General features: G+C 46.3%; 1 protein-coding gene across 7 annotated transcripts in view; it reads left to right on the top strand.

Moving 5' to 3' along the window:
- The first annotated feature begins 1,053 nt into the window (after positions 1–1,053).
- The window catches only part of CCDC15 (coiled-coil domain containing 15), a 36,559-nt gene continuing 13,743 nt past the window's right edge, over positions 1,054–23,869 (top strand). For 3 of the 7 annotated variants that reach the window (XR_006287020.1, XR_006287019.1, XM_043534052.1), the window contains exons 1-8: positions 1,366–1,529; positions 3,085–3,316; positions 4,697–4,846; positions 5,880–6,089; positions 7,804–7,920; positions 12,013–12,177; positions 15,357–15,476; positions 19,932–20,035. Coding sequence is in view for 5 of the 7 variants with exons in the window: in XM_043534052.1 (XP_043389987.1) it covers positions 3,122–3,316; positions 4,697–4,846; positions 5,880–6,089; positions 7,804–7,920; positions 12,013–12,177; positions 15,357–15,476; positions 19,932–20,035 (1,061 nt within the window). In the remaining 2 variants the exon portion in view is untranslated. Of the gene's footprint in view, positions 1,530–3,084; positions 3,317–4,696; positions 4,847–5,879; positions 6,090–7,803; positions 7,921–12,012; positions 12,178–15,356; positions 15,477–19,931; positions 20,036–23,869 lie in introns of all 7 variants that reach the window. The other 4 variants (XM_037882419.2, XM_043534051.1, XM_043534053.1 and 1 more) reach the window with 4 other exon arrangements.

The following is a 23,869-nucleotide window of genomic DNA, read 5'->3' as shown; positions in this document are numbered from 1 at the left end:
ACTCACTGCCCCCAGGTCACCCTTGTCACTGGTCTGGGGAACTTGCACAGGTGGCTCCCACTCTGACAGGCAGCCTGAGGCCCACTAGAGTTGCCAACCCTCCCCCGGTTTGGCCCAGAGTCTCCTGGAATTGGGCTTGATCTCCCGGAGGCTACTAAAGCCAATCCGGGAGATTTTAGGCTGCTAAAAGTCCAACGGCGCAGCGGGGCTATGGCAGGTTCCCTACCTGCCCTGGCTCAATGCCACTCCTGGAAGCGGACGGCATGTGCACTGCCCCCGCCCAGAGCGCCAACTCCGCAGCGCCCATTGGCTGGGAATGGGGAACCGCGGCCAAGGGAGCTCCGGGGGCGGTGTTTGCAGGCAGGGGTAGCCGCAGAGCCACCTGGTCGCTCGTGAGCCTAGCAGCCGCTGCTGGACATACAGCTGCTTCCGCAAGCTGCCTGAGGTAAGTGCCTCCTGGCCAGAGCCTGGACCCTGAACCCCCTCCTGCACCCAAACTCCCTCCCGGAGCCCAAACCCTGAACCCCCTCCTGCATCTCAACTCCCTGCCCCAGCCCCGGGCCCCTCCCAGACCCCAAACCTTCTCCCGCACCCCAACCCACTGCCCCAGGCTCAGCCCGGAGCCTCCTCCCAACCCCTCGGCCCCAAGCCCAGAGCCTGCACCCCAACCCCCTGCCCCCGCCCGGAGAAAGTGTGGGTGAAGGAGGGGAATGGCGTGAGCGGGGCAGGGCCGAGGGCAGGGGTCCCCAACGCGGTGCCCGCGGGCGGCATTGCGGCGGCGACGCTCCTGTCTGCGGCTGCTTGTGGGCGGCGGGGCGTCTGGCGCCCGCCAGTCGTCTGGGAGTAGGAACCTGCTATGCCCAGGGAAGGGTCGGGGACCCCTGGGCCCGGGGAAGGGGCGTGGCTCGGAGAAAGGGGCGCGGCTCGGAGAAAGGGGCGTGGCATGGGGAAAGGGGCGTGGCGTTGGGGAAGGGGCGCGGCTCGGAGAAAGGGGCGTGGCATGGGGAAAGGGGCGGGGTCGGGCAGGGCGAAGGTCTTTGGTTGGTCGGATGACCCAGCGGGCAGCCCGGAGGCTGCGCTGCCAGGCGCTGGGACGAGCGGTGCTGCAGCGCCCTCTGCCGGGACGCGCTTCCCCGTCTGGATCCCTGGCTCCCGGCACCCCGCGCCCTGCACAGCGGGGCAGCGCCTGTCCCCGGCCACGCGCACACCTCGGGCGCGCTCCCGCAGGCCCTGCCCCGCCCTGCTCGCCCCGCAGCCACCGCGCCCCCTGGGGACCGCGGCCGGGGCTGCCCTGCGGCTCACACGGCGCCTGCGCAGCAGCCGCCAACGGCCCCGCCCAGCCCGGCCGCGCGTGGCGGAAACCCCCTGGGGGCGTGTCGTGGCGGGAGGGGCGTGTCCTGGGGCGGGGCGAGCGCGCTGGGCGGAAGCGGCGCCTGGATTCAAAGTGGCGGTTGGCGGAAGCTGCTTCCGGGCGCGCGGAGCCTTGGCGTGCGGGGGGAGGGGGTGTCTCTGAGTTGCCATGGTGACGGGTGCGCCTGGCTGCGGGGCAGCGCGGGGGGCCGGGGCTGGGTTTGTGTTGGGGGTGTCTGGCAGGGGGCGCTGGGTCGGGTTGGTTTAGGGGGCTGGGGTAGGGTGACGGGTGGGGGCGGGCAGTGCTGGGTTTGTTTTGTGGGGGGGGAATGGGGGTGTGTGGCAGGGGGCGCTGGGTCGGGTTGGTTTAGGGGGCTGGGGTAGGGTGACGGGTGGGGGCGGGCAGTGCTGGATTTGTTTTGTGGGGGGGGAATGGGGGTGTGTGGCAGGGGGCGCTGGGTCGGGTTGGTTTAGGGGGGTGGGGTAGGGTGACGGGTGGGGGCGGGCAGTGCTGGGTTTGTTTTGTTGTGGGGGTGAAGGGGTGTGTGGCAGGGGGCGCTGGGTAGGGTTGGTTTAGGGGGGTGGGGTAGGGTGACGGGTGGGGGCGGGCAGTGCTGGGTTTGTTTTGTGGGGGGGGAATGGGGGTGTGTGGCAGGGGGCGCTGGGTCGGGTTGGTTTAGGGGGCTGGGGTAGGGTGACGGGTGGGGGCGGGCAGTGCTGGATTTGTTTTGTGGGGGGGGAATGGGGGTGTGTGGCAGGGGGCGCTGGGTCGGGTTGGTTTAGGGGGGTGGGGTAGGGTGACGGGTGGGGGCGGGCAGTGCTGGGTTTGTTTTGTGGGGGGGAATGGGGGTGTGTGGCAGGGGGCGCTGGGTCGGGTTGGTTTAGGGGGCTGGGTAGGGTGACGGGTGGGGGCGGGCAGTGCTGGGTTTGTTTTGTGGGGGGGGATGGGGGCGTGTGGCAGGGGGGCGCTGGGTCGGGTTGGTTTAGGGGGCTGGGGTAGGGTGACGGGTGGGGGCGGGCAGTGCTGGGTTTGTTTTGTGGGGGGGGAATGGGGGTGTGTGGCAGGGGGCGCTGGGTCGGGTTGGTTTAGGGGGCTGGGGTAGGGTGACGGGTGGGGGCGGGCAGTGCTGGGTTTGTTTTGTGGGGGGGGAATGGGGGTGTGTGGCAGGGGGCGCTGGGTCGGGTTGGTTTAGGGGGGTGGGGTAGGGTGACGGGTGGGGGCGGGCAGTGCTGGGTTTGTTTTGTTGTGGGGGATGGGGGTGTGTGGCAGGGGGCGCTGGGTCGGGTTGGTTTAGGGGGCTGGGGTAGGGTGACGGGTGGGGGCGGGCAGTGCTGGGTTTGTTTTGTGGGGGGAATGGGGGTGTCTGGTGGGGGGCGCTGGGTTGGTTTAGGGGGGTGGGGTAGGGTGACGGGTGGGGGCGGGCAGTGCTGGGTTTGTTTTGTGGGGGGGGAATGGGGGTGTGTGGCAGGGGGCGCTGGGTAGGGCTGGTTTAGGGCAATGGGGTAGGGTGATTGGTGGGGACAGGTTTGTGCTGCATTGGTTATGTTGCCGTGGGATGGGAGTGTCTGGGGTAGGGTGGGAGTGGGGGCAATGGGCTAGTTTGGGGCTTGCGTAGGGATGTCTGTGGCAGGGCAGCAGGCCCACTTTTGTGGGCGTGGGATGGGGTTGGGGACACTGGGCTGCTTTTGCGTAGATCTCTCTCTTGAGCTGCTGTTTTCATTGTCTTTGAACAGGGCTGTGGATGAGGGGCTGGCTTCCCCTGTGACTGGGATGCTGTCACCTGCGAAGCAGCAGCCCTGTGCCCGGAGCATGGCAGTGGGACAGCCTGTAGGGGACAAAGCGAGGTGTCTGTGGGTGGCAGTGAACCAGGCGGTACTGGCTGAGAGGAACCAGAGTGTGGCCCCTGTGGGGGTTTGGGTGGAGAGCGCCCAAACTGGTGGCAAATGGGAGGAGAGCATTGCTTTCGTGAGTGCCATGTCTGAATGCTTTCTTGTTATGCTGTTTGCTTTCTGCAGGTTGTTCCCTTGTCAGCTCTGATAGGCCAGGAGTAGATCCTCCCTGAGTGGGAATCTCAGCTGGGGTTCAGACTGTAGCTTCTAAATGTTCTTCCTTGATTTTGTGCTCCTTATTTCTCTACTCTTCCCTAGAAGTCTGATAGTCATGGGCTGGGCCCTTTGTATTCTGCGATTCCACAGCAAGTCCTCCCTTGCTGCAGAATCTATTTTATTGAATTTTGTTTCTGGTACTCATAGTTGTGAAGATAGAAAAGGTGACCTGAATGTAAACCAATGCAGCGTTGTTTTCCTGAGTTTGCAGATAGTATGAAATGATACCTGTGAGAGACCTGAACTGCTCCCTTCATCTTAAGGGGTTGTTAATGCAGAAACCCTTAAGATGACAATCTATAGTACTCTGGAAAATGTGCAGACAAGTTCATTTTTTTTGTAACTAACCACAAAATAAATCCCACAGTGGCAGTCTTAGTTCTGCTGTTGTGGTTTTATGTGCTGTGACTTATGTATTTTCGTACTATATATATATGGAGCTTCATGGAGAAAGGTAAATCTAAAAGAAAATGCCAGGTTTTTTTCCTGAGTTTTCTTGCAATTTATCTAATTTGGGTTTGTGGTGTTGAATGCCTGCTCTTGGTGTGGTGCTAATGTTGAATTTAGGGTATTTATTAAGTCATATTTGAAGCTAATGTTGTTTGACGAATGGCCCTCGTGTGCAAGTGAGACTTGAAATTGCTGATTTATGTGAGTGTTTTGTATCCGATGGTGCAAGTACTGAGAAGAGCAGGTCTTGCTTTATTTTGGCCCCGTAAGTTAGTTCCCTGACATGTTATAACAGATCTGGGATGGGTACATGAAAAGGTTGTTGAAAGACAGATGTGGGACTTGCACTGGGGCTTAATGGAGACCACAAGGGATGTCAACACTCAGTTTTCTGATTCAGGTTTTGTGGTTTTGTCAGGCTTTCTGAAAGCAGCTTCATGTCTGATTGTCCCACGAGTGGCTTTATTAAATATGCCCCTTTTCTTTCCTTTTTTATATTATGCATTTTAAAGGGGGAAAGTAAAGATTTCCACTTTGTAACATGATCTTCCCAACCCATCTGTGCAGCTGTTACTAGATTCACAGAAAATTGTGACCGTGTAACACAGATTGTTAACTAATTGTGTTTCTCTTTAAACCAGAACATTTACACACATCCCTTTCCCTAGAGATACTGCTTGCCTGTAGGTTTATATACAGGTCCCAGAGAGTGAGAGAAGCTGAAATCCAGGCTGTAGTGAAGCTGCATGGCGAAAAAGCTAACTTGAACATCTGCTTTAACCTGTTACAGGCTTCAGCGTTTCAGGTTGAAGAGGACCTAAAGGAGCAGCAAAAGGAAAAAGAGGAAAATCTGAAACGCTTCCAGGGGGAAGTAAAGCAGAGGGTGAATCAGCAAATCAAGATGAGGAGAAAGCAGCAGCTCCAGAAATCCTGTGAAGCGGTAGGGAAAACCTGTATCATCACCAGCCTCTATCTGCTCTGATTCACACCAGGAGCCTTGCTTAGATGGTGACACTGCTTCAAAAGCAAGCATTCCTGTGTAAATACAACCACTATTCATACAATCTTAAGGCTTGACTCTTAATTGGAGAAAAGTCAGGAAACTTGCAATTATTTCCACAGCTGCTTTGACTCTAGGCATCCTGCATAGACTTAATGTCCAGAGATCTATGTCCTAGGGAAGACCAGCAGGGAATTCTCTCCTCCTCTTCCTCTCCTTCCCCCTGGCCTCTTCCCGCACCCACTCACAACTGAAAACCATTGCTGAGGTGTCTATTACAGATACGACCCTTGCAGGATTCCTACTGTTAAGTCTTGTACACTAGTGTGTGACTAGCTGGGAGCTTCCCTAGTTCCGTATTTTGGATCTTTTAGGTACTGGTAGTTGAGCATGAGCCTCCACAAGTGCATGTTCCAACCTGCAGTATCTCTAGAACCTTACTAGCTAGTGCCTTCTGACTGCTCCACTGCAGACTGCAATCTGCTTGAGCTACATGTCGCTGGACTGGGCTAGCTCCTTGCTCTCTTCCCCATTCCCCTGCCTTGTCAGGAGAGGAGGAGGGGAAGAAGAAGAAAGAGGTATTGCCTCTGAAGATCCATACTTTCTGCCCTGCTTGTATCTTTGAACTCTGGCAGGAGAGGATGAACAAGGAAGGGAGGTTAGCACAGAAATTCCCTTTATTAAACTTGATCCACATGTTCAGTTCTATGAGGGGTCACCTTTGTGATCTGAGGGGGCACTAACCTTCAGGTGCACGCAACTCTTGAGTGCGGAGCAGCAACCTCAAAAATCCATCGGCTACTGCTACCTTTCTGTCATCACATGAATGAAAATTTCACAGGTAGCACCTGGTGCAGCAAACGATGAACACGTGTGGATTTACTCAATGAGTGACTTCAGTAAGATGGTTGTTCAGGACTTGTGTGGTTTTTTCTCCTCCCTCCCCCTCCCCCTCCCCCCCCAATCACTGCAGGCAGAAAAAGAAAGCTCTGTTGTGATGCAGTGTTCGGATTCTGCGCTTCACTTGACCCCCAAGAGGAATACATGTGTGTATCGAAGTAATGCGGCATCTGCCATTTGCAGTTCTGGTACCAACTTGATCCCTGTGCAGCAGCTTTGTGTGAGCTGGGAGGAAGAGGGAAGAGAGAAGCAAAGCCAGTTATTCCATCAACAAGCCAACACAGTGAGTGTTTACTGACCGCCAACAACGTCACAACCTCCATTTGTTGTGTGCCCAGAATGAAAACATATTTTCAGTAACACATAGCATTAAAATTTCCCCAACTGCGATACAGAATCACTCTGTTTTAGAAATGAGCTAGAACATCTACATATTGTGAATGTAAAGTCTTTGTAGAGTACTCTGACACTTAGAATAACTGGGTTATTACAATATAACATTACAATGCTTTACTTCTCTTTCCCTACTTTTACCTTTTTGTACATCTCATTCATGACACTTACCTCTTCCTAAGGTGGAAGATGATGGTATGTTTTGTGTTTTTACTCCAGTCTCTTCTTTTATCCACTGGATGTCATTGTGTGTTTACATTCAGTGCTTTGTGGTGGCAAAGTACAGAGCTATTATATAGGGGACTTTTTTTGGATTATTGATTCTGCTGAAGTTCCATTTAGCCATAATCTCAGTATTAAAACTAACAACAAGTATCCCTATTGAGAATGCTGTACTTAAATTTGGTCATCATCAGTTAAAGGGAATGCTTGCATTTCCGCTAGTGAAAAATCTTCAAAGAAGTGAAGTAAAACCTCCATAAAATAAAGCTTCTTCCCTATTGGTGTGTGTCACTGGGTAGAAGGCACTAGGTGGAGTCATCTCCCCACTGACATTCTGCATATCGAGTAACAAAGGTGTGAGATAACTACAGCCTTGTAGAATGTGTGAGGAGGGGGGCTAGCTGCCTTTTCAAAGTTCATAACCGTGCTTATGATTTATTTTTGCAGTTTAAAAAATTGCTCACTATCATCCCACGTGGCTGTGCTTGAGCTTAACAGTTCAGTTCCCAATGCAAATTCAGTGAAGTTTAGAGGTATCTGGCGCTTTGGCTCACTACCCTCTCTAATAATGATGGTATCTTTCTGTATCATAAGCCTTTAGACCTGCTTATATTAAAACAACAAGAATAAAAAAGAAACAACCACCACCCTGGGTTAAGGTTACTGAGTGTCTGTGTCTGTCTGTCAGTATATACATGAGCACATAGGATATTCAGAGCTGGATCAAGGTGGACATCCAGCTTCTGGTACTGGCTTCTAACAGATATTTTGGAGCGGGGCGGTAGATCCCTCCTCCCTCTCGTGCACAGGTTACTGGTGGTAAGAGAATTGGGGCTAAATGGAGTAAAGCACAGGTTTTTCTCTGATCTAGTCACACAGCACCTGTAATTGGGTAGCAGGAATGAGATCTAGAACTTCTCATGTCTAGGCCCAAAGCCCAAATCTAAAACAGTCAGAAGGAACCAAAGTCAGGCTGTGACAGCTTTGAGGCACATGAAACAAACTGTTGGTGATCATATATTAATGGTGCACATCCCTGGCCATCATAACAGACTGGTCAAGGAGTGAATTGGCCATAAACGAAATCCTTTCTCTTTCCAAGAGCTGTCCCATGGATTAGAGTTGAGGTATGCCTTCAAGGCACTGCAGCTGCCTGTCACGTACCTGTCAGTGGATTACTCCCAACAGTCAAGCAACTGATGCTGGATTATACCCTCAGGCAAAGTGCCAAGATGATGTTGGCCACTTTGAGTGACGACTACTTTCAGATGTGGTGTCTTCTACCTTGTAATGAACCTTTTGGCTTTCTCGTTTGTAGCAGCAAGCTATCGCTAAACTGTGAACCTGTTAGCACTTTGTTGATGTGTCTTTCTTACTGGCAGCTTAGTAAAACCATGAAACAGGTCCGTCGCCGGCTAGCATCCTGCAAAACAGTGCCCAAAGGAGCGGGCCTGCCCGAACTTCCAGGAGGCGTCTGGGGTGTCAGCCCAACCAGAAACGTAAGTGAGGGGCTGACTCAGCTCAGCCACTAGTTGTGATCATAAATTATTTGCTGCATTGTGTGAAGATCCTGAGCCCTGTCCAATCAGCCAACCACACAGTGCAGTGGATCTTTTCAATAAAGAGTAAAATAAAATGGGTTCTTGTTGTCACTTAACTATTTTCCCATATGTGTAAATTAACTGGGGATGAGAGATCCAAGGACATACCTTTACTGTACAGAGTAGTGTGCCTTGACTGTCCTGTTACTTTTTCTTTCCCCTCCTTTTACTATTTATTCAGGTAAAGCAAGCTCCACTGAAAACCACATGTAAAGAAACTTACTGAAACCACCATTAAAGTACAGTCCTGCTCTGAATAGTGACAGTAAAGATGTCTCCTTCTTGCCCATCAGCCCTGAATACACAGAGAACAGATATTTCAATGCTTTTCACTTCTGTATGAGCAACCTCCTTTTGCCGTGCAGAGCCAACAGTTGAGAGAGACTTCAGGTCACTTTCTTCTTTATCCACTTCCAGGGCTAGCGTTTCAAACAGCATCACATAGCTGTCGTGAGAGAGAGGTGTGTTTTGTTTTTAAATCAGCCTTCCAGACCAACATTTCCTTCTATACCCCTCCTTTTTAAAATGTGGAGTTTGCTTCCCAAAATGGCACTAGCCCAAGGCTCAGGGCTGGCCACATTCAATCCTGCCCAAATGATGAGTAAAAGGCCTGATGTTATCATAGAATATCAGGGTTGGAAGGGACCTCAGGAGGTCATCTAGTCCAACCCCCTGCTCAAAGCAGGACCAATCCCCAACTAAATCATCCCAGCCAGGGCTTTGTCAAGCCTGACCGTAAAAACCTCAAAGGAAGGAGATTCCACCACCTCCCTAGGTAACGCATTCCAGTGTTTCACCACCCTCCTAGTGAAAAAGTTTTTCCTAATATCCAACCTAAACCTCCCCCACTGCAACTTGAGACCATTACTCCTCATTCTGTCATCTGCTACCACTGAGAACAGTCTAGATCCATCCTCTTTGGAACCACCTCTCAGGTAGTTGAAAGCAGCTATCAAATCCCCCCTCATTCTTCTCTTCCGCAGACTAAACAATCCCAGTTCCCTCAGCCTCTCCTCATAAGTCATATGTTCCAGTCCCCTAATCATTTCTGTTGCCCTCCGCTGGACTCTTTCCAATTTTTCCACGTCCTTCTTGTAGCGTGGGGCCCAAAACTAGATACAGTACTCCAGATGAGGCCTCACCAGTGTCGAATAGAGGGGAACGATCACGTCTCTCGATCTGCTGGCAATGCCCCTACTTATACATCCCAAAATGCCATTGGCCTTCTTGGCAACAAGTGCACACTGTTGACTCATATCCAGCTTCTCGTCCACTGTCACCCCTAGGTCCTTTTCTGCAGAAGTGCTGCCTAGCCATTCGGTCCCTAGTCTGTAGCGGTGCATGGGATTCTTCCCATGTGATGTTATGTGACCTAGCAAGACCCCCCCCTCCTTCTCCCGAACCTCCCAAACCCAGTGCTTTATACCATTAGAAAATTGCAAGGGGGGTTGTCAGTTCCTAGCTTCCCAAAAGGACCCAACTTGTTTTAGAAGGCTTCTAAAATGAACACTTTCATGTAGAGCAGGGGTTCTCAAACTTCATTGCACCACGGCCCCCTTCTGACAACAAAAATTACTACACAACCCCAGGAGAGGGGACAGAGCCTGCCTGAGCCCTACTGTCCCCAGGCAGGGGGCCTGTTACTTTATCCCCCACCACCTTTTGGCTTGGGCCTTGGGCAGTAGGGCTTTGGCCTCGGGTCCCAGCAAGTCTAAGCCAATCCTGGTGACCCCATTAAAATGTGCTCACGACCCACTTTGGTGTCCCGACCCACAGTTTGAGAACCGCTGAGAAATGCTTCTGGGTCATTGAGGGAGTTCTCTTGACATGTGCGCTGCTGGGCTTGTGGTGCTCAAGGAGTTTGGCTTTATGGTGGAAGAGCTACAAAAATAGCTTAACTACTGCCTTATCTTGCTTAGGAACGTGTTTCTCTGAAAGCCATGGTGCATGACAGGGTGAAGGGTACAAATGTGTTTTATTGGCACTTTTTTGGGATGCTAGTGGCCTCAATGCTCATAAGTAACGCAGTCATTACTTAGGCCAACAAAACCCTTTGTCTCATCTCTTGCCATTGTGCGTTCTTTATTGGTCTGGCCTATTGCAAGGTTTCAAGATTTTTTTTTTTTTTTTTTTTTTTTTTTTTTTTTTTTTTTTTTTTTTTTTGTCAAGCCATAGAAACAGCAAAGTAGAACAAATCCTGAGTCCATGATACCCTGGGTCTGCGTTTTATCTTCCTTCGTTTTCAGAGATGCCCTTTAAGATCTACCGCATCTTCAGATATCCAGGGTCTGAAGCAATAGCCGGCCTGCTTCTCTGTGAATACCGCCCCTCTATCTTCCATGGCCTGATTAAATGTATTGAACACTTCCATGTGTGTGTTCAATTAAAGAATTATCCACAAATTCTTGTTCTAGGTTTTCTTCAGCTTAAACTAGAATCTGTTGTTCTTGGAGTATGTTACTATGGATCCGTTTGTAAGTGTCCATGCTCCTCATTCATGTGAGATTTGTCTTTTGGATAGCCATATCTGTCAGGGCTTTGCTTGGGCCCTCTTTCTCCTTGGGCCCTGGTATTAGGGTATCAGTGCGACCCTCCAGTTTCCCTCTTACCGCTAGAGACAGCTAAATAGAACTCAGTGAGGGTCCAACTCTGTGTCCTTTAACTTCAGCTAAATTTGATATTCTCTTTACTTGTTGATGGAAACTAAAACAAATGAACTCAGCCCATCTGGGCTAATTCCTGATGGACAGAATTTTGCTCCATTGTATCAACAGGACCATGCCTTTTAGCGTGTCTCCTCACCTGTTTGAGGCCACATCTAGCCCTTCAAAAAGTCAGGCCATCTCATTGCAAAGACTCTCTTTCTAAGTGGATCACACAATGTATTTCCACTTGTAACAAGATAGCTGGCAAACCTCTCCTTTCAACTCTCAAGGCTCACTCTGTCAGGGCACAGGAATATGCCAGTATCTGAGATCTGCATGGCAACACTGTAGAGCAGGTCACTGACCTTTGTCAGATATTCTGTCCTTGACCTCGAGGCTAGATCAGGTACCAAGTTTTGGAGAGCAATGCTTCAATTTTTATTTGAAACTCCTCATTCCCACCATCTAATGAGGAAACTGCTTGCCAGACACCTGCTGTGAGGTCCACACTCTCATTCTTGAAGAGAGATCCGTTACTTACCCTACAGTAACTGGCTGGTTGAGATGTAATCTGTGTGGATCTGCTCCCCATCCCTGCTTTTCAGAATCCTTCACAGCCATGGACTTTGAATTGCAAGGACCCAAGGGAGGTTTGTGGCTATCCGACTTTTATGCCCTCAGATGGGAGCATCAGGAGAAAGTGTGTATGCACACCACCCTGACAGACACTGTTATTCATAAAACTTTGATCTCAGGTACACTTACAGTGGGAGCCACACTGACTACAACATCTCAAATATTTATAGTTATTGCAGGGTAAATATCTTCTGAGAGGTCCCAAGATTCTGCACACCTTGATGTGACTCCAGAAAACCTGCACATACAGCACCCTGTATTTGCCAACACTTACTTTGCAAATGCCACAGGTAGTTCCTGTTTGTACCACAAATATGGATGTTGCAGATGGCTCCTGTTCTAAGTATTGAGAGAATCTGTAGCAACAATTAGCAAGTGCTGTCTTTTTTTTTTTAATGTTTGCATCTCTTGCAACTGCAAAATGACATGCACAGAAGACCATTTCCTTTATTCCCACCAGCTAGTCACTTTTGCACTGTTGACAAAATTGTCCACCAGTTAGAATCTACAGTGGCAGTATTCCTTGCTCATTCCCCTCTACTGAAGTTCGAGCATGTCCCCTTTACAACCTGCCTAGCCTCCGCTGACCCAGAGAACAAGTTTCCTCAGGTTGCTCTTACACCCAAAGCTTACAGGGGTCTTATATTCATGAGCTGCTCGTGCATTGAAATAATGCAGTTAAGTTTAAATCTCACATTTGTTTCCCCAGAAACCAGTGTCTCGCAGGCCAACTCCAGTGCATGGAGAAGAGTGTGAGGAGTTTCCTCTGGCAGGACGTCATGACCTTCCCGCTGAACTACAAGACCAGGCAACAGCCAGAAAGCAGGCCGAGCAGGGTGATGACAACTTGTACTACAAACTAGAATTTGGAAAAGTAAGACATCTAAAATCCCAGACCTGATGTGACCAAGGCTGGGTCAGCCAGTCCTGGCATGTCTAATTCTTGTTCTAAGTCAGGGGTGGCCAACCTGTGGCTCCGGAGGCTCTTCAGAAGTTAATATGTGCTTCCTTGTATAGGCACCAACTCCAGGGCTAGAGTGGCCGGCGCCAACTTTCCAGTGTGCTGGGGGGAGCTCACTGCTCAACCCCTGGCTCTGCCACAGGCCCTGCCCCTACTCCACCCCTTCCCACGCCCTCCCCTGAGCCTGCCATGCCCTCGCACTCTCTCTTCCCCACCCCCACCCCCCCAGCTCATCCAAGTGTCCTGCACACCATGAAACAGCTGATGGGGAGGGAAGGGGAGGCACTGATTGGCAGGGCTGCTGGTAGGTGGGAGGCAGGGGGGCTGACGTGTTACTGTGGCTCTTTGGCAATGTACATTGGTAAATTCTGGCTGCTTCTCAAGCTCAGGTTGCCCACCCCTCTTCTAAGGCTTCTGGTCTTTAAGACTGCTGTTCCAGAACACCTACTGTCTGAGCAGTGGTGATGCCCTGCCAGATGACCTCCTAACCTGAACTCTAGGCTCCAGATGAGAGTTCAGACTTCTACTTTGACCTCTCTGCTGAACTTGATAGCAAAGAGTAGCATTTGTAGTGGTGACTTTTTTTTATGTGGGTGTCTATTCACTCAAGTCACTAAACAGCAAGTAGCTGTTTAATTTTCTTTTATCACTGCCATTTTGGGCTGGAGTTGAACCCATGATTACTGGTGAATATTCCATGTGAATCTGGGACAGGTACTTGTGACAGCATATTTAATTACTGGAAATTTTTTTTTCTGTTTGCAAGCAGGCAGCTGTATTTATATAAACACTTGTTTGAATTTGATACTTTATGCAAACATTTCACCCAATGGGTTGCTTATAAATTGTTTGCTCCCATTTTTGAGTATTTACTATTTGTGCCAAGAATGGTTATATTAGACATGTGATGTTCTTATTTTTGATCCATGATTAGATTATAAATATTGAAGCAAGAGCGTTTGAGCAAGTTCTGTCTGCTTCAAATATTTGCCTAAGTATTTGTGAGACTTCCACATCCTGAAAATATTCTTGTAAACAAGTATTCACTGGTACACATGTTTGTTAAACTAAAAGAAAAAAAAAGTAGTGAATATAGCTAAGAATATGCGCATGTAATTGAACAGTTTGCAAGTAGCTGTTTGCAGTATTTGCACAGCTTTCTTGCTATGTCCCTTTACCAGCTACCAGAGTTCTCCAGTCCCCCTAAATTCAGTTTTTGATCCTTAAACAGTGGTTTTACAAGACAAATTGATGCATAAGTGGCCTTGACTTCGCAAATAAATATGCGTCAAGAATGAACTGAAAAGTATTATTTCTGGCAGGACCCAAGTTCAGAGTTCATGTAAGAGTTAACTATCACTCGCACCCAAAGTAAAGCAGAAAGCTGCGTTCCTATAGTAATGCTCTAAGGGGGCAAAAGCAAACTCCAAGACAGACTTATCCATCCGTAATAGGTGAGTGCTCACACAAGTGCTTTGCCCTTAGTCAGTCAGTGGTTGTGCAAACTTTAGTCTCCTTCATTAACATACAAAAATACGCATTCCCAAACCTGATTCTTCAGATGGCATGCTGAAGAATCTCTTCTTCACTAGCATTCTGTGTGCCACTAATTAGACAAGTGAAGCTGAACACATTGTATCTGTGTATAGAAACTTAAGCCTAGGTCATGGAATTATTCTATTTGTATTGAAAGGGCTCCTGTGGCTAAAGTGTCACACTTACAACTGGCTTTACACACACATGTCTCTGAGCCCTTACAGGGAAAAAGAACTTAAGAGAGAGGGGAGGATGGTAGTGATTTGGCCACTGTAAGAGTGCAATGGCTTTACCTATTAAGATGTCTACAAACCTCTTAAAGTCCTTGATCAAAAAATCCCCATCTTTCAATGTGGAAGCATGACTCTGCAAACTGTGATCTGCTTGAGTAGAAGTTTGCAGGATCAGATCTTAAGTGTGAATGGGGGGGAAAAAAAGGGAAGTTAGTGCTAGTGACACTACAGGGTCAAAAGTATGGTTTAAGGGGACCTTACCTGTACATCTCCATGTTTTCAAATGTTTTGAATTTCTCATATTTTTTCACCAGGACATTCAGAATTAAGGTCTTTAATTTGTCAGTTTGGGATAACTGCAATGCTCTTGTAATTTCTGTCCTTATAATAAGTATAGAATCTCAATCTTAACAGCATCTTTAACACATTTCTGTCTGGGAATATCTAATAAAATAAGTCAGACATACGTGTGTTTTTTTAAAAAAAAAAATAAGAATCGTACTGTGCAAAAACATCCACTAATTTTCACATTAATTACATAAGAACATAAGAGTGGCCATACCGGCTCAGACCTATGGTCCATGTAGCCCAATATTCTGTCTTCTGACAGTTGCTAGTGCCTGTTGCTTCAGAGGGAATGAATACAACAGAGCAATTTGTTGAGTGATCCATCCACTGTTGTCCAGTCCCAGTTTACAGCAGTCAGATGTTTAGGAGCAACCAGAGCATGGGATTGTGTTCCTGACCGTCTTGGCTAGCAGCCATTGATGGACCTGTCCTCCATGAACTTATTTAATTCTTTTGGAATCCAGTTATGCTTCTAGCCTTCTCAATAATCTCTGGCAATGAGTTCCACAGGCTGAGTGTGTGGTTTTTTTTTTTTTTGTTTGTTTTTTTTTTAAAGATATGTTGAGCACAGAGCTCTGTAAGGGTATTACACAATTTCTGGGCTAAAGTGGGGAAACTTCAATTTCCAAAAATGATTATAGCCGTGAATAAAACTTCAGTTTGCTTTCAAGCTGAGGTTTCTGTCCAAAACAAACTTGAATGGCAGTGTTATAGATGCAGATTGTAGAAATGCAGATATTTTATGAACAATAATAGTGGCACCAATGATCTTTTCTATGTGCCATGCATAAAATTATCAGCAATGTTAATGCCCGATATTGTGTGTTTCGTATGAATGGTGTACAGATCTTGTGTACTTAGTCAAAAGACCAGTGTTACTCCTATAAACTTTCAATAAGCCAGAGTGTCAAAAAACTTCTGTTGAAGTGTTGAAGCCAATCATGTCTTGATCCACTGATTTTATTTTTTTTTCAGGTTTATAATGGATTAATGAAGGCGTCAGACCCTGCTGGCCCGTCTGCAGGTTTGAGCATTGATTGCCAAGCTCCCCTTGTACTTTGGCCTGGGATAGACAGAGAAGAAACCAAGAAACAAGTATGTCAAATAGCGTAAAGTCTTATTTTGTTTTCAGCATCTGCATCTGAATTATACCAAGAGCAGGGCACATTAGGAGACACTGCTATTTACTGTGAAAAACCAGAAACTGGCATAATATATCAAAGCTGGTGGCATAGCTGCCAATACTGTATAATACTTATTAACACCCTTAAGGCTGTTGGTAGACTTCATACATGGAATCACTGGGGCAGTTGGAACCATAACTACGTAGCCTCAGTGGGTGAGATAATCCCTGCATGGATCCCAGCACTTAACTTACCATGTACGCTGCCACAAAAGACATGCAAAACCACTGAAACGCTGCAGTCCAAGAGTAGCAGAGTGCATGCTCAGCCCATGAGGATTTCCGTTCTCTTGCCATTTGGCTTCTTTCTAGGGTCTTTCTAGTTGCGAGGGAGGATTGATATTTCTCTGTTGTTGGATCTTTACTGAGGTCCAAGTCATTGTTTATGGAACTGGCTCCTATGCAAGTTTTTCATTCCTTTACACACAGGGCTGGCTTTAACTACAAGCAAAACTTGTTACTTTTCCATTTATGTATGTTGGAATCCAGACAAACTGCAAAGCACGCAGAGTACAGCGTTGCAAACAAAGTACCCACCTGTAGAGGAAAAAGGTTTCTGTGGTCTGCCAAACCCAGTAGCACTGACCTGGATTTCTGCAGCAAAATTCTTACAGAACATCCATTGTAACAAAATAATTCTAATTGTACCATGCAATGAATCTGTGACCACTGTCTTTATGAAGCACCCTCAGTGTGCTTGGTATTGTACAACACACAGAATGAGCCATGCTATCTCTTAATATTTAGTAACTATTAAGTACAGACCATGTGATTGACACTGCATCAGACGCATCATGCTAGTCCATACCTTGCTGAGCTTACAGCCTAGAAGACCTAGGATGATGACAACCCCTGGGAGACCCAAAAGAGAGAATATTTTAGTAGGTGCTTCCCCCAACCCATTCCCTTTCACTGTCCACTTATTTGAATGTAATGTTTCCCTCTTTCACTTGTGGGTCTTGCCATATTTTATACCTAAACTTCAAATGATGATAAACAATTTGCTTTTATTCTTAAATTATTTTAACTTCTTATCAATTACTTCACAAGCACTGAACCCCCTGAGATCCAAAGAATCTTTCCTTGGTGGCTTCCAAATGGTCTCTCGCCTCTGAATATCAACCCTTCTGACTTGTTCCTCCACCCATTCCTCTCTGCTTACTGCTCTCTCCCACTCAGCCTCCCATTTCCTTTCTCTTTCACACCCTAAAGCTTGATTCCTCCATTGCAAGCCTGCCAGTATCTTGCACATCATTATTTCTAGCTTCATGATCACCCAAAAGTTCAGTCATCTCAACTCTTAGCAGAGGGTCTACATGGGAGGAAAATCCTATATAAACTGTGAAAATAGCAGTGCATCAAATGCAACACATGACCTAGAAACCAGTTCTTTTAGGTACATGGAGCAGTTCTCCACCAAAGAAGCATTGACTTGCGTTTCTATGCCATGTGCAACGTTTGATGTGTGCTCAGCAGACCTCTGTTCTGAAGCTATTTCTAGACTCTGTATAGGGTTTCTTTCCCTTGTGAAAGATGAACTAGTTAAACCTGATGTTATGGGCTTGATCACTGGGTGAAATTCTATGGCCTGTGTTATGCCAGAGATCAGACTAGATTATCTTAATGGTCCAATCTGGCCTTAAAACTTATGAATCTGCATGGGATGTGAGCTTAGCTAGAAGCTTTCTCCACTCTTAGTACATCCATGGGTTTTTTCTTCCCTTTGAATTCTATGGGTGGGGCTGAAGCCTTTATAGCAACATATACGGGGCTTGTCTCCCCTGTGAAACCACTGATCCTGAATAAGGCTCCAGCTGTTGCTGGTGTTGATGGCATGCCTTTTTCACATGGCCTGTGGCTGATCAGACAAAGGGCTAATCTTAAAACCGTGTGGTCTCTTATTTTGAATAGAAAATGTGAAAAGGTTGAAGGAAAAAATGTCCCTAGCTGCTCCTCTCTCCTTGGCTGGCTAATGTAAATCTTCCACACACCTGGTTCTGGCTTCTCACTACAGGCCCTCCTTTATGCTGGATGTCCCTTCTTTCAGAGATTCGACAACAGACGTTGTCAAGGTTGATTTTCACACTCTGGCACTTCAAGTGCAGAACGAGGGGGCCTGCAAGGGCTCTAAAAAATTAATACTTGCCACTCCAGGCTTGTATTAAACTCCCAAGGTTACAGCTTTTCTTTGATCTTGGATTGGTAGATGCTGCCACCACCCAAGTGCAAAACCCCATTGAGAACTCAAGAAGGCGCACTGGGGAATTCCTTCCTGTGGGGTACCCTCAAGCCCTTTCACACACCCTCTCCGGGGAAGAGGTGAGAGAGAAGAAAGGGAAATCTACTGTTGCCACCAGCTAATTAAACATGTGCACAAACCTCTTAGGACACACAAATCCAATCCTGTTCTTAAAAAGGTCAATTTTTATTAAAAACAAAAAGAAAATACATCTGGAAACTCAGGCTATTGCTAGATTTAAAAAAAACAACAAAAAACAAAAAACTCTTCCGAGGATTAAACATCAAGAATAACCTTCTTGAGGTTCAGTTTAAAGGTACAAGCAAAACAAAAGCATTTGGGGTTAGCACAAAGGAGTCTACAAGCCATAAAGAAATAAAAGGAGATAAACCTGATCGTGTCTTCCTAATCTACTTACATATCTGGGGGTTTCAAATGAGTAGTTTCTAGATATGATTCAAATGATTTTTCAGACCTGGCCCAAAGCTTCTTACAGCATAGTTGCTGCCCTCGTAGAATCTCGGTTGGAAGGGACCTCAGGAGGTCATCTAGTCCAACCCTCTGCTCAAAGCAGGACCAATCCCCAATTTTTGCCCCAGATCCCTAAATGGCCCCCTCAAAGATTGAACTCACAACCCTGGGTTTAGCAGGCCAATGCTCAAACCACTGAGCTATCCCTCCCTCCAATAGAATATCAGGTTTGGAAGGGACCTCAGGAGGTCATCTAGTTCAACCCCCTGCTCAAAGCAGGACCAATCCCCAATGCCCTGATCCCTCTCTCCGGAGAACAATCACAGACAGACAAAGGGGAAGTTTTTTCCCAATTTTAAAAAGTTCTAGCCTTCCCATTGTCTCTTTTGGTCAGGTGCCCCTTCCCTTTTACCTAGGCAGGGAGACTTTTTAACCCTTTACAGGTAAAGCAAGTGGAGAACAAAGAGGGATTTTATGGCTGGCTGGCTGGGTGTCCATAAAAGAGAGCTACCCCTCATCCTTTCATTTTCACAGAAGTCTTGGGGGTGGAGGAAGAACTATGAGTGCACGTGGTCGGGTAGATGAATGTTGTCTTGAGAGATCCACTGTGGGTCAATCAGGAGCATAGAGATTCTCAAACTGTGGCCTATGGCTCACTTGCTGGTGGTTGTCAATGAGCTGGCTGGTCACATGGTGCTTCCTCTACCTCACTGCAGCCACAAAATAACACTGAAAGAAGGCAAAACTTAAAGGTGACCGGGAAAAATGGAATTTCCATCCTGTGGGAAAGTCTGACACTTCAAAATTTCCTTTCATTTCCAATCAGGATGAGAAGTCAAAATTTACCATGGAACAAAAATTCTGAAATACTTTATTGAAATGATTTGTTTCTGTGATATCCAAACACTGAAAAACTTTTAAATTTAATACATTTAATTTTTTAAAAAGTTGAAACAAAACACGAAAATTGGAACAAAGCCCTCCATTTCCATTCAAATAAACTTTTCTGTCAGTTGGCACGTTCCAGTGAAACCTTTTTGATTTCAATGAAACACCATTTTCTGATTGGGGGTGGGAGGAAGGGGGGGGACTCTTCTACTGGAAAAAAATTTTTGGCCAGCTCCAGTGAAAATACCTTACAACATAAGCAATATGAGACGATATTGCTAATTAGATCTCACACTGCCAAAAAGTTTAAGAACCCCTGCAGTAGAAGATGTCGGTACCAAGATCATAGTTCTGCAAGGTAGCTGGAGAGAAGAGGAGCAAAGTAACAGTAACAGCTTTCTTCCTACCTTTCGTTCAGTTGTGGAACATGTGCAATGAAACATTTTAATTCTCCCTTGAGGAGACAGCAGAAACTCATAGGCAGGGAGCACAAGATTACTGACAAGACATCTGTTTTCTATCATCAGAATGACCATCTGCAGCAGCTGGAGACAGGTAAACTCTGTGGTGGATTTCACAGGGTCTTCCTTATTGGGTTTTTATGCAGTGTGATATTTGATGAGACTTCTCAGCTCAAAACTTAAGCCTTCCTCCTTTAATTCTTACAGTATAACGTGCACAGTGTGAGTCCTTGCAGTGCCACTTCCAGGTCCTGCTGTATATTGCACCAAGACATCTTCCTCTTAAGACTATGTCGTCTTTCCTGCAGCGTCAAAATCAGTACCTGAGATACAGACGTCTCTTCATGGATATTGAGAGAGAACAAGTAAAGGAACAGCAAAGGCAGAAAGAGCATCAGAAGAAAATTGCAAAGTAGGTATCTGCTAATAATCATGGATTTCTTTATAGGTTAGGGGTGGCTAACCTGAGCCTAAGAAGGAGCCAGAATTTACCTATGTACATTGCCAAAGAGCCACACCATCAGCCCCCGCTCCCAGCACCTCCCACCCAGCGGCTGCCCCACCGGTCAGCGCCTCCCCCTCCCTCCCTGCACCTCCTGATCAGCTGTTTTGTGGCATGCAGGAGGCTCTGGGGGTGAGGGGGAGGAGTGAGGGCACGGCAGGCTCAGGGGAAGGGGTGGAGTGGGGGCAGGGCCTGTGGCAGAGCCAGAGGTGGAGCAGTGAGCACCCCCAGCACACTGGAAAGTTGGCGCCTGTAACTCCAGCCCTGGAGTCGGTTCCTGTACAAGGAGCCACATATTAACTTCTGAAGATCCGCATGTGGCTCCGGAGCCACAGGTTGGCCACCTCTGTTGTAGATGTTGCCCTCGATGTACAGTCAACTGAAAGAAGGTTGTCGTAAATTTCACAGATTTTAAGGCCTGAAGGGACAATTGTGATAATCTAGTCTGACTTTCTTGATTTTTCCAGGCCACAGAATTTCAGAGTAACTTCTGCATCAAGGCCAATAACTTGTGGCTTTACTAGCATGGAAGCTTTTTAAAAGACATCTGATCTTGATTTAAAGACTTCAAGTTTTAGCAAATCCTCTACTTGCCTTGATAAGTTGTTCCAATGGTTATTTACTCTCACTGTGAAAAGTTTGCACTCCTATTTCCAGTTTGAATTTGTCTAGTTTCAATTTCAAGCCACTGGTGCGTGTGGTGATTTTTGTCTGCTACGTTTAATGAGCTCTCTACTATTAGCTTCTCCCTGCGTGGATACTTACAGGGTGTGTCTGCACTGCAGTGATGTAGCTGCTAGAGTACATAAGCGGTGTCCTGGTTGGGCTACTGCAGCCCAAGCTGCCTGGGCTTCGCTACTACTAGCTAGCTAGATGACAGCTAGCTTGGCTATGTCCTCAAGAGCTTTGATTGCAATGTAGATAGACTCATAGACTGTGATCCATGTCAACTCTGAACATTCTGTTTGATAAACTAAATAGTTTCTGTAAAGAGAGATTTTCCAAGTTAGTCTTTAAGGTGCCACCGGACTCCTTGTTGTTTTTGTGGATACAGACTAACACGGCTACCCCCTGATACTTGACATTGAAACATGCTGATTTGCAATTAAATATAGTCTTTACTCTACTCTAAATGTGGTGGGTTTTTTATTCACCAGGAGGCTACGCAATATTAATACATTCATTTAAGCAATTATCTTACATTTATTCAGGTTCTCAATTGTTACGTTTTTATGACGTTAGAAATGTGTCGTTCACCACTTTCTTACTACATGACTTTTTTTTTTCTTGTGATTTGTCATGCTCTGTTTGGGAATTCGAATTCAAATAAATACCCAAAAAAGGTATTTTAATATGTTTTTTATTAATTAAATCTACCTAAGATATGCTGGATACATAAGAAAAAAATTCTAATATTTATCAAAATGTTTTGCATTTAAAACTAAGTATTATGTGTAGTTAATGAATTGAACTGAACTAATTGCTTCTGGTCACCACTGTCCTTGAAGATTTTAGAACTAACAGAGCTCATATCCTCTCACACCTTGTTTTCCTCTTCCAACCTATAAATAAAAACTAACTTTCCTGCATCTTCCAGCTCCCAGGTGGCTTCTTAAATGTGAATGAACTAGTCATTATTTCAAACTAAAATGAAAATATTCTCTCTGCATCTGCAGATGAGGTTACTGCTGTCAAAAGCTGGTTTAGCACTCCTGCAAACTCTGCTTCCAGATGCTTAGTCAGTGACTTCCACTACTTCAATAATCTGACTTTCTTTAAAACTTTGGTAGCAAATGAGCACTGCTTATTATTGCTTTAATTCAGCTTAAATCATTTTATTAAATTCTAGTACATTTAGGCCTTAATGTAAGTTGTAGTAATTTCTTATTTTTTAAAATAACTTTTTCATTTAAATAAGCTATTTTTTTAAATCCATTTTTATTCACCCTGCCTTTGGCACATCTCCAAATCTAGTACAGTGACTGCCAGGGCTAAAGGGTTCTTCAAAGATGGGGATTGGCAGTAATTGTAAGGAGGAGGGACCAACTACACTGTGGTGTTTAGGTGCTGCTTGTAATGATTAGAACTGGGAGCACTGGCTGTTGGGAGTCTGAAAGGACAGGAAACAGGAAGGGGTGGGGGGAAGTTGAGGAGGCTGAGTGAGAGCTACTGAGGGTGCAGCAGCAGCTTGGTAAAGAGGTTTCCACTTGAAAAATAAAGTCCTGTTGAAGTTTTAGTACCTTGCCTGGTTGCTACAACATGCACAACCAAAAGTGTTAAGTCTACTTGTATAGTTAACTTATCTGCTATTTAGTTGCCACGCTCTGTATAAGCTAGGCAGTTGTTTCATTTGCTAGAATGTGGATTTTTCTAGCTACAGTTTTAGGTAAAGACTGTTTGCGTAAAAGGTGTTGCAGCGGCAGGGGAAACTTTGCTGGGTTCCTAAGAAGACTTGGTGGGAGAGATGGTTTGAGGTGACAATAGTTATGATTTGGACAGTTGCACTATAGATAAAATCCTCATGGTATGCATTGAGAGCAAGCTTCCATGTTCAGAAATTATTGGGTGAGGTTTTCTGGCCTGTATTATGCAGGAGGCCAGACTAGATCATAATGGTCCCTTCTGGTCTTTAACCTATGAATTTGTACAGTATAATAAAATATCCCTTGGCTTCCATCCCTAGGTTTGATAAGTGACTGTAAGTGTGCATTGTGGGGCTCCATTTTAATTTCAGTTGCTAATTTCCTGATCAAATGTGTTGCGTCTATGAGAAGAAAGATGTTTTTTGTTAAGTGCCTATCCTGCAAACTAGCCTTGGGAGGTGAAAGTTACATAATCATTAAATACAAATTTAAATAAAAAGTAAAATAAATTTAAATTAAATCATTAAATAAAAATTATGCCAGCCAAACTGTCCCCAGTACACCTGTCCAGTTCTAGTGTCTGAAATGGGCTTGTGTAGGTGTAACAAACTGATTCCATTGGTGCTGCACAAGTATGTTGAAGGGCAGAATCTGGCCTTCCGATTGGCTCTGGGCTGTCAATTTCATTGAAAGAGAAGAAACAGGATGCAGTTCACTTGACCATAGCTGGGTTGATTCTGCAGAGCTAACTGGAGTGAAGTAGTAACAGTCGTTTGTCTTCAAAGTCAGCAAGTCTGGCTCTGGATACCAACAGGGAGCAGACATGTTAAAGAATGTTATTTTTACATTGTCGCTTTTCAGAGTAGAACTGCACCTTTTAAAGAAACATTTCTTTGGTGGTTACATTTCCTTAAATAAAATGTGGCGATTGAAAGAGTCTTTAGTACAGAACCAGTTTTGCCCCGGAATGAACGCCAAGAGGCTGCTGTGTGTGTGGAGAGCATCTGAAGGATTTTCTTGTTTCAGGTTGATGCAGTCTTATGAGAGTTGACTGAATTTACTAGCTGCCCAGCCTTTCTATATATGGAAGCGAGCTGTTCCTATAGTCACTTGATGTAAAGCTAAGATGTCCTTGCTCTGAGATTTATAACAGGACACTTATGATGTACTTAAGTCTGTATTAGCACGTCATTGTGAAGACATCTTAGGGCATTATAACTTGACTAGAGAAGCTTTGGCTTAGGCACTCTCCTCCTTGGTGTGTGGGGTTTTTTTGTGTGTGTTGATTTCAGATTGAATTTTGGCAGTGATTTGTTAGAATATGTTGTTGCATTTGGTATTCATTGAAAAGAATAACATGGTAGATGTCTCTGTTTAAAGT

This window comes from Chelonia mydas, chromosome 22, assembly GCF_015237465.2.
Source record: "Chelonia mydas isolate rCheMyd1 chromosome 22, rCheMyd1.pri.v2, whole genome shotgun sequence".
NCBI lineage: Eukaryota > Metazoa > Chordata > Testudines > Cheloniidae > Chelonia > Chelonia mydas.
The sequence above is the reverse complement of the archived record's forward strand: the minus strand, read 5'-3'. Positions and strand labels throughout refer to the sequence as shown.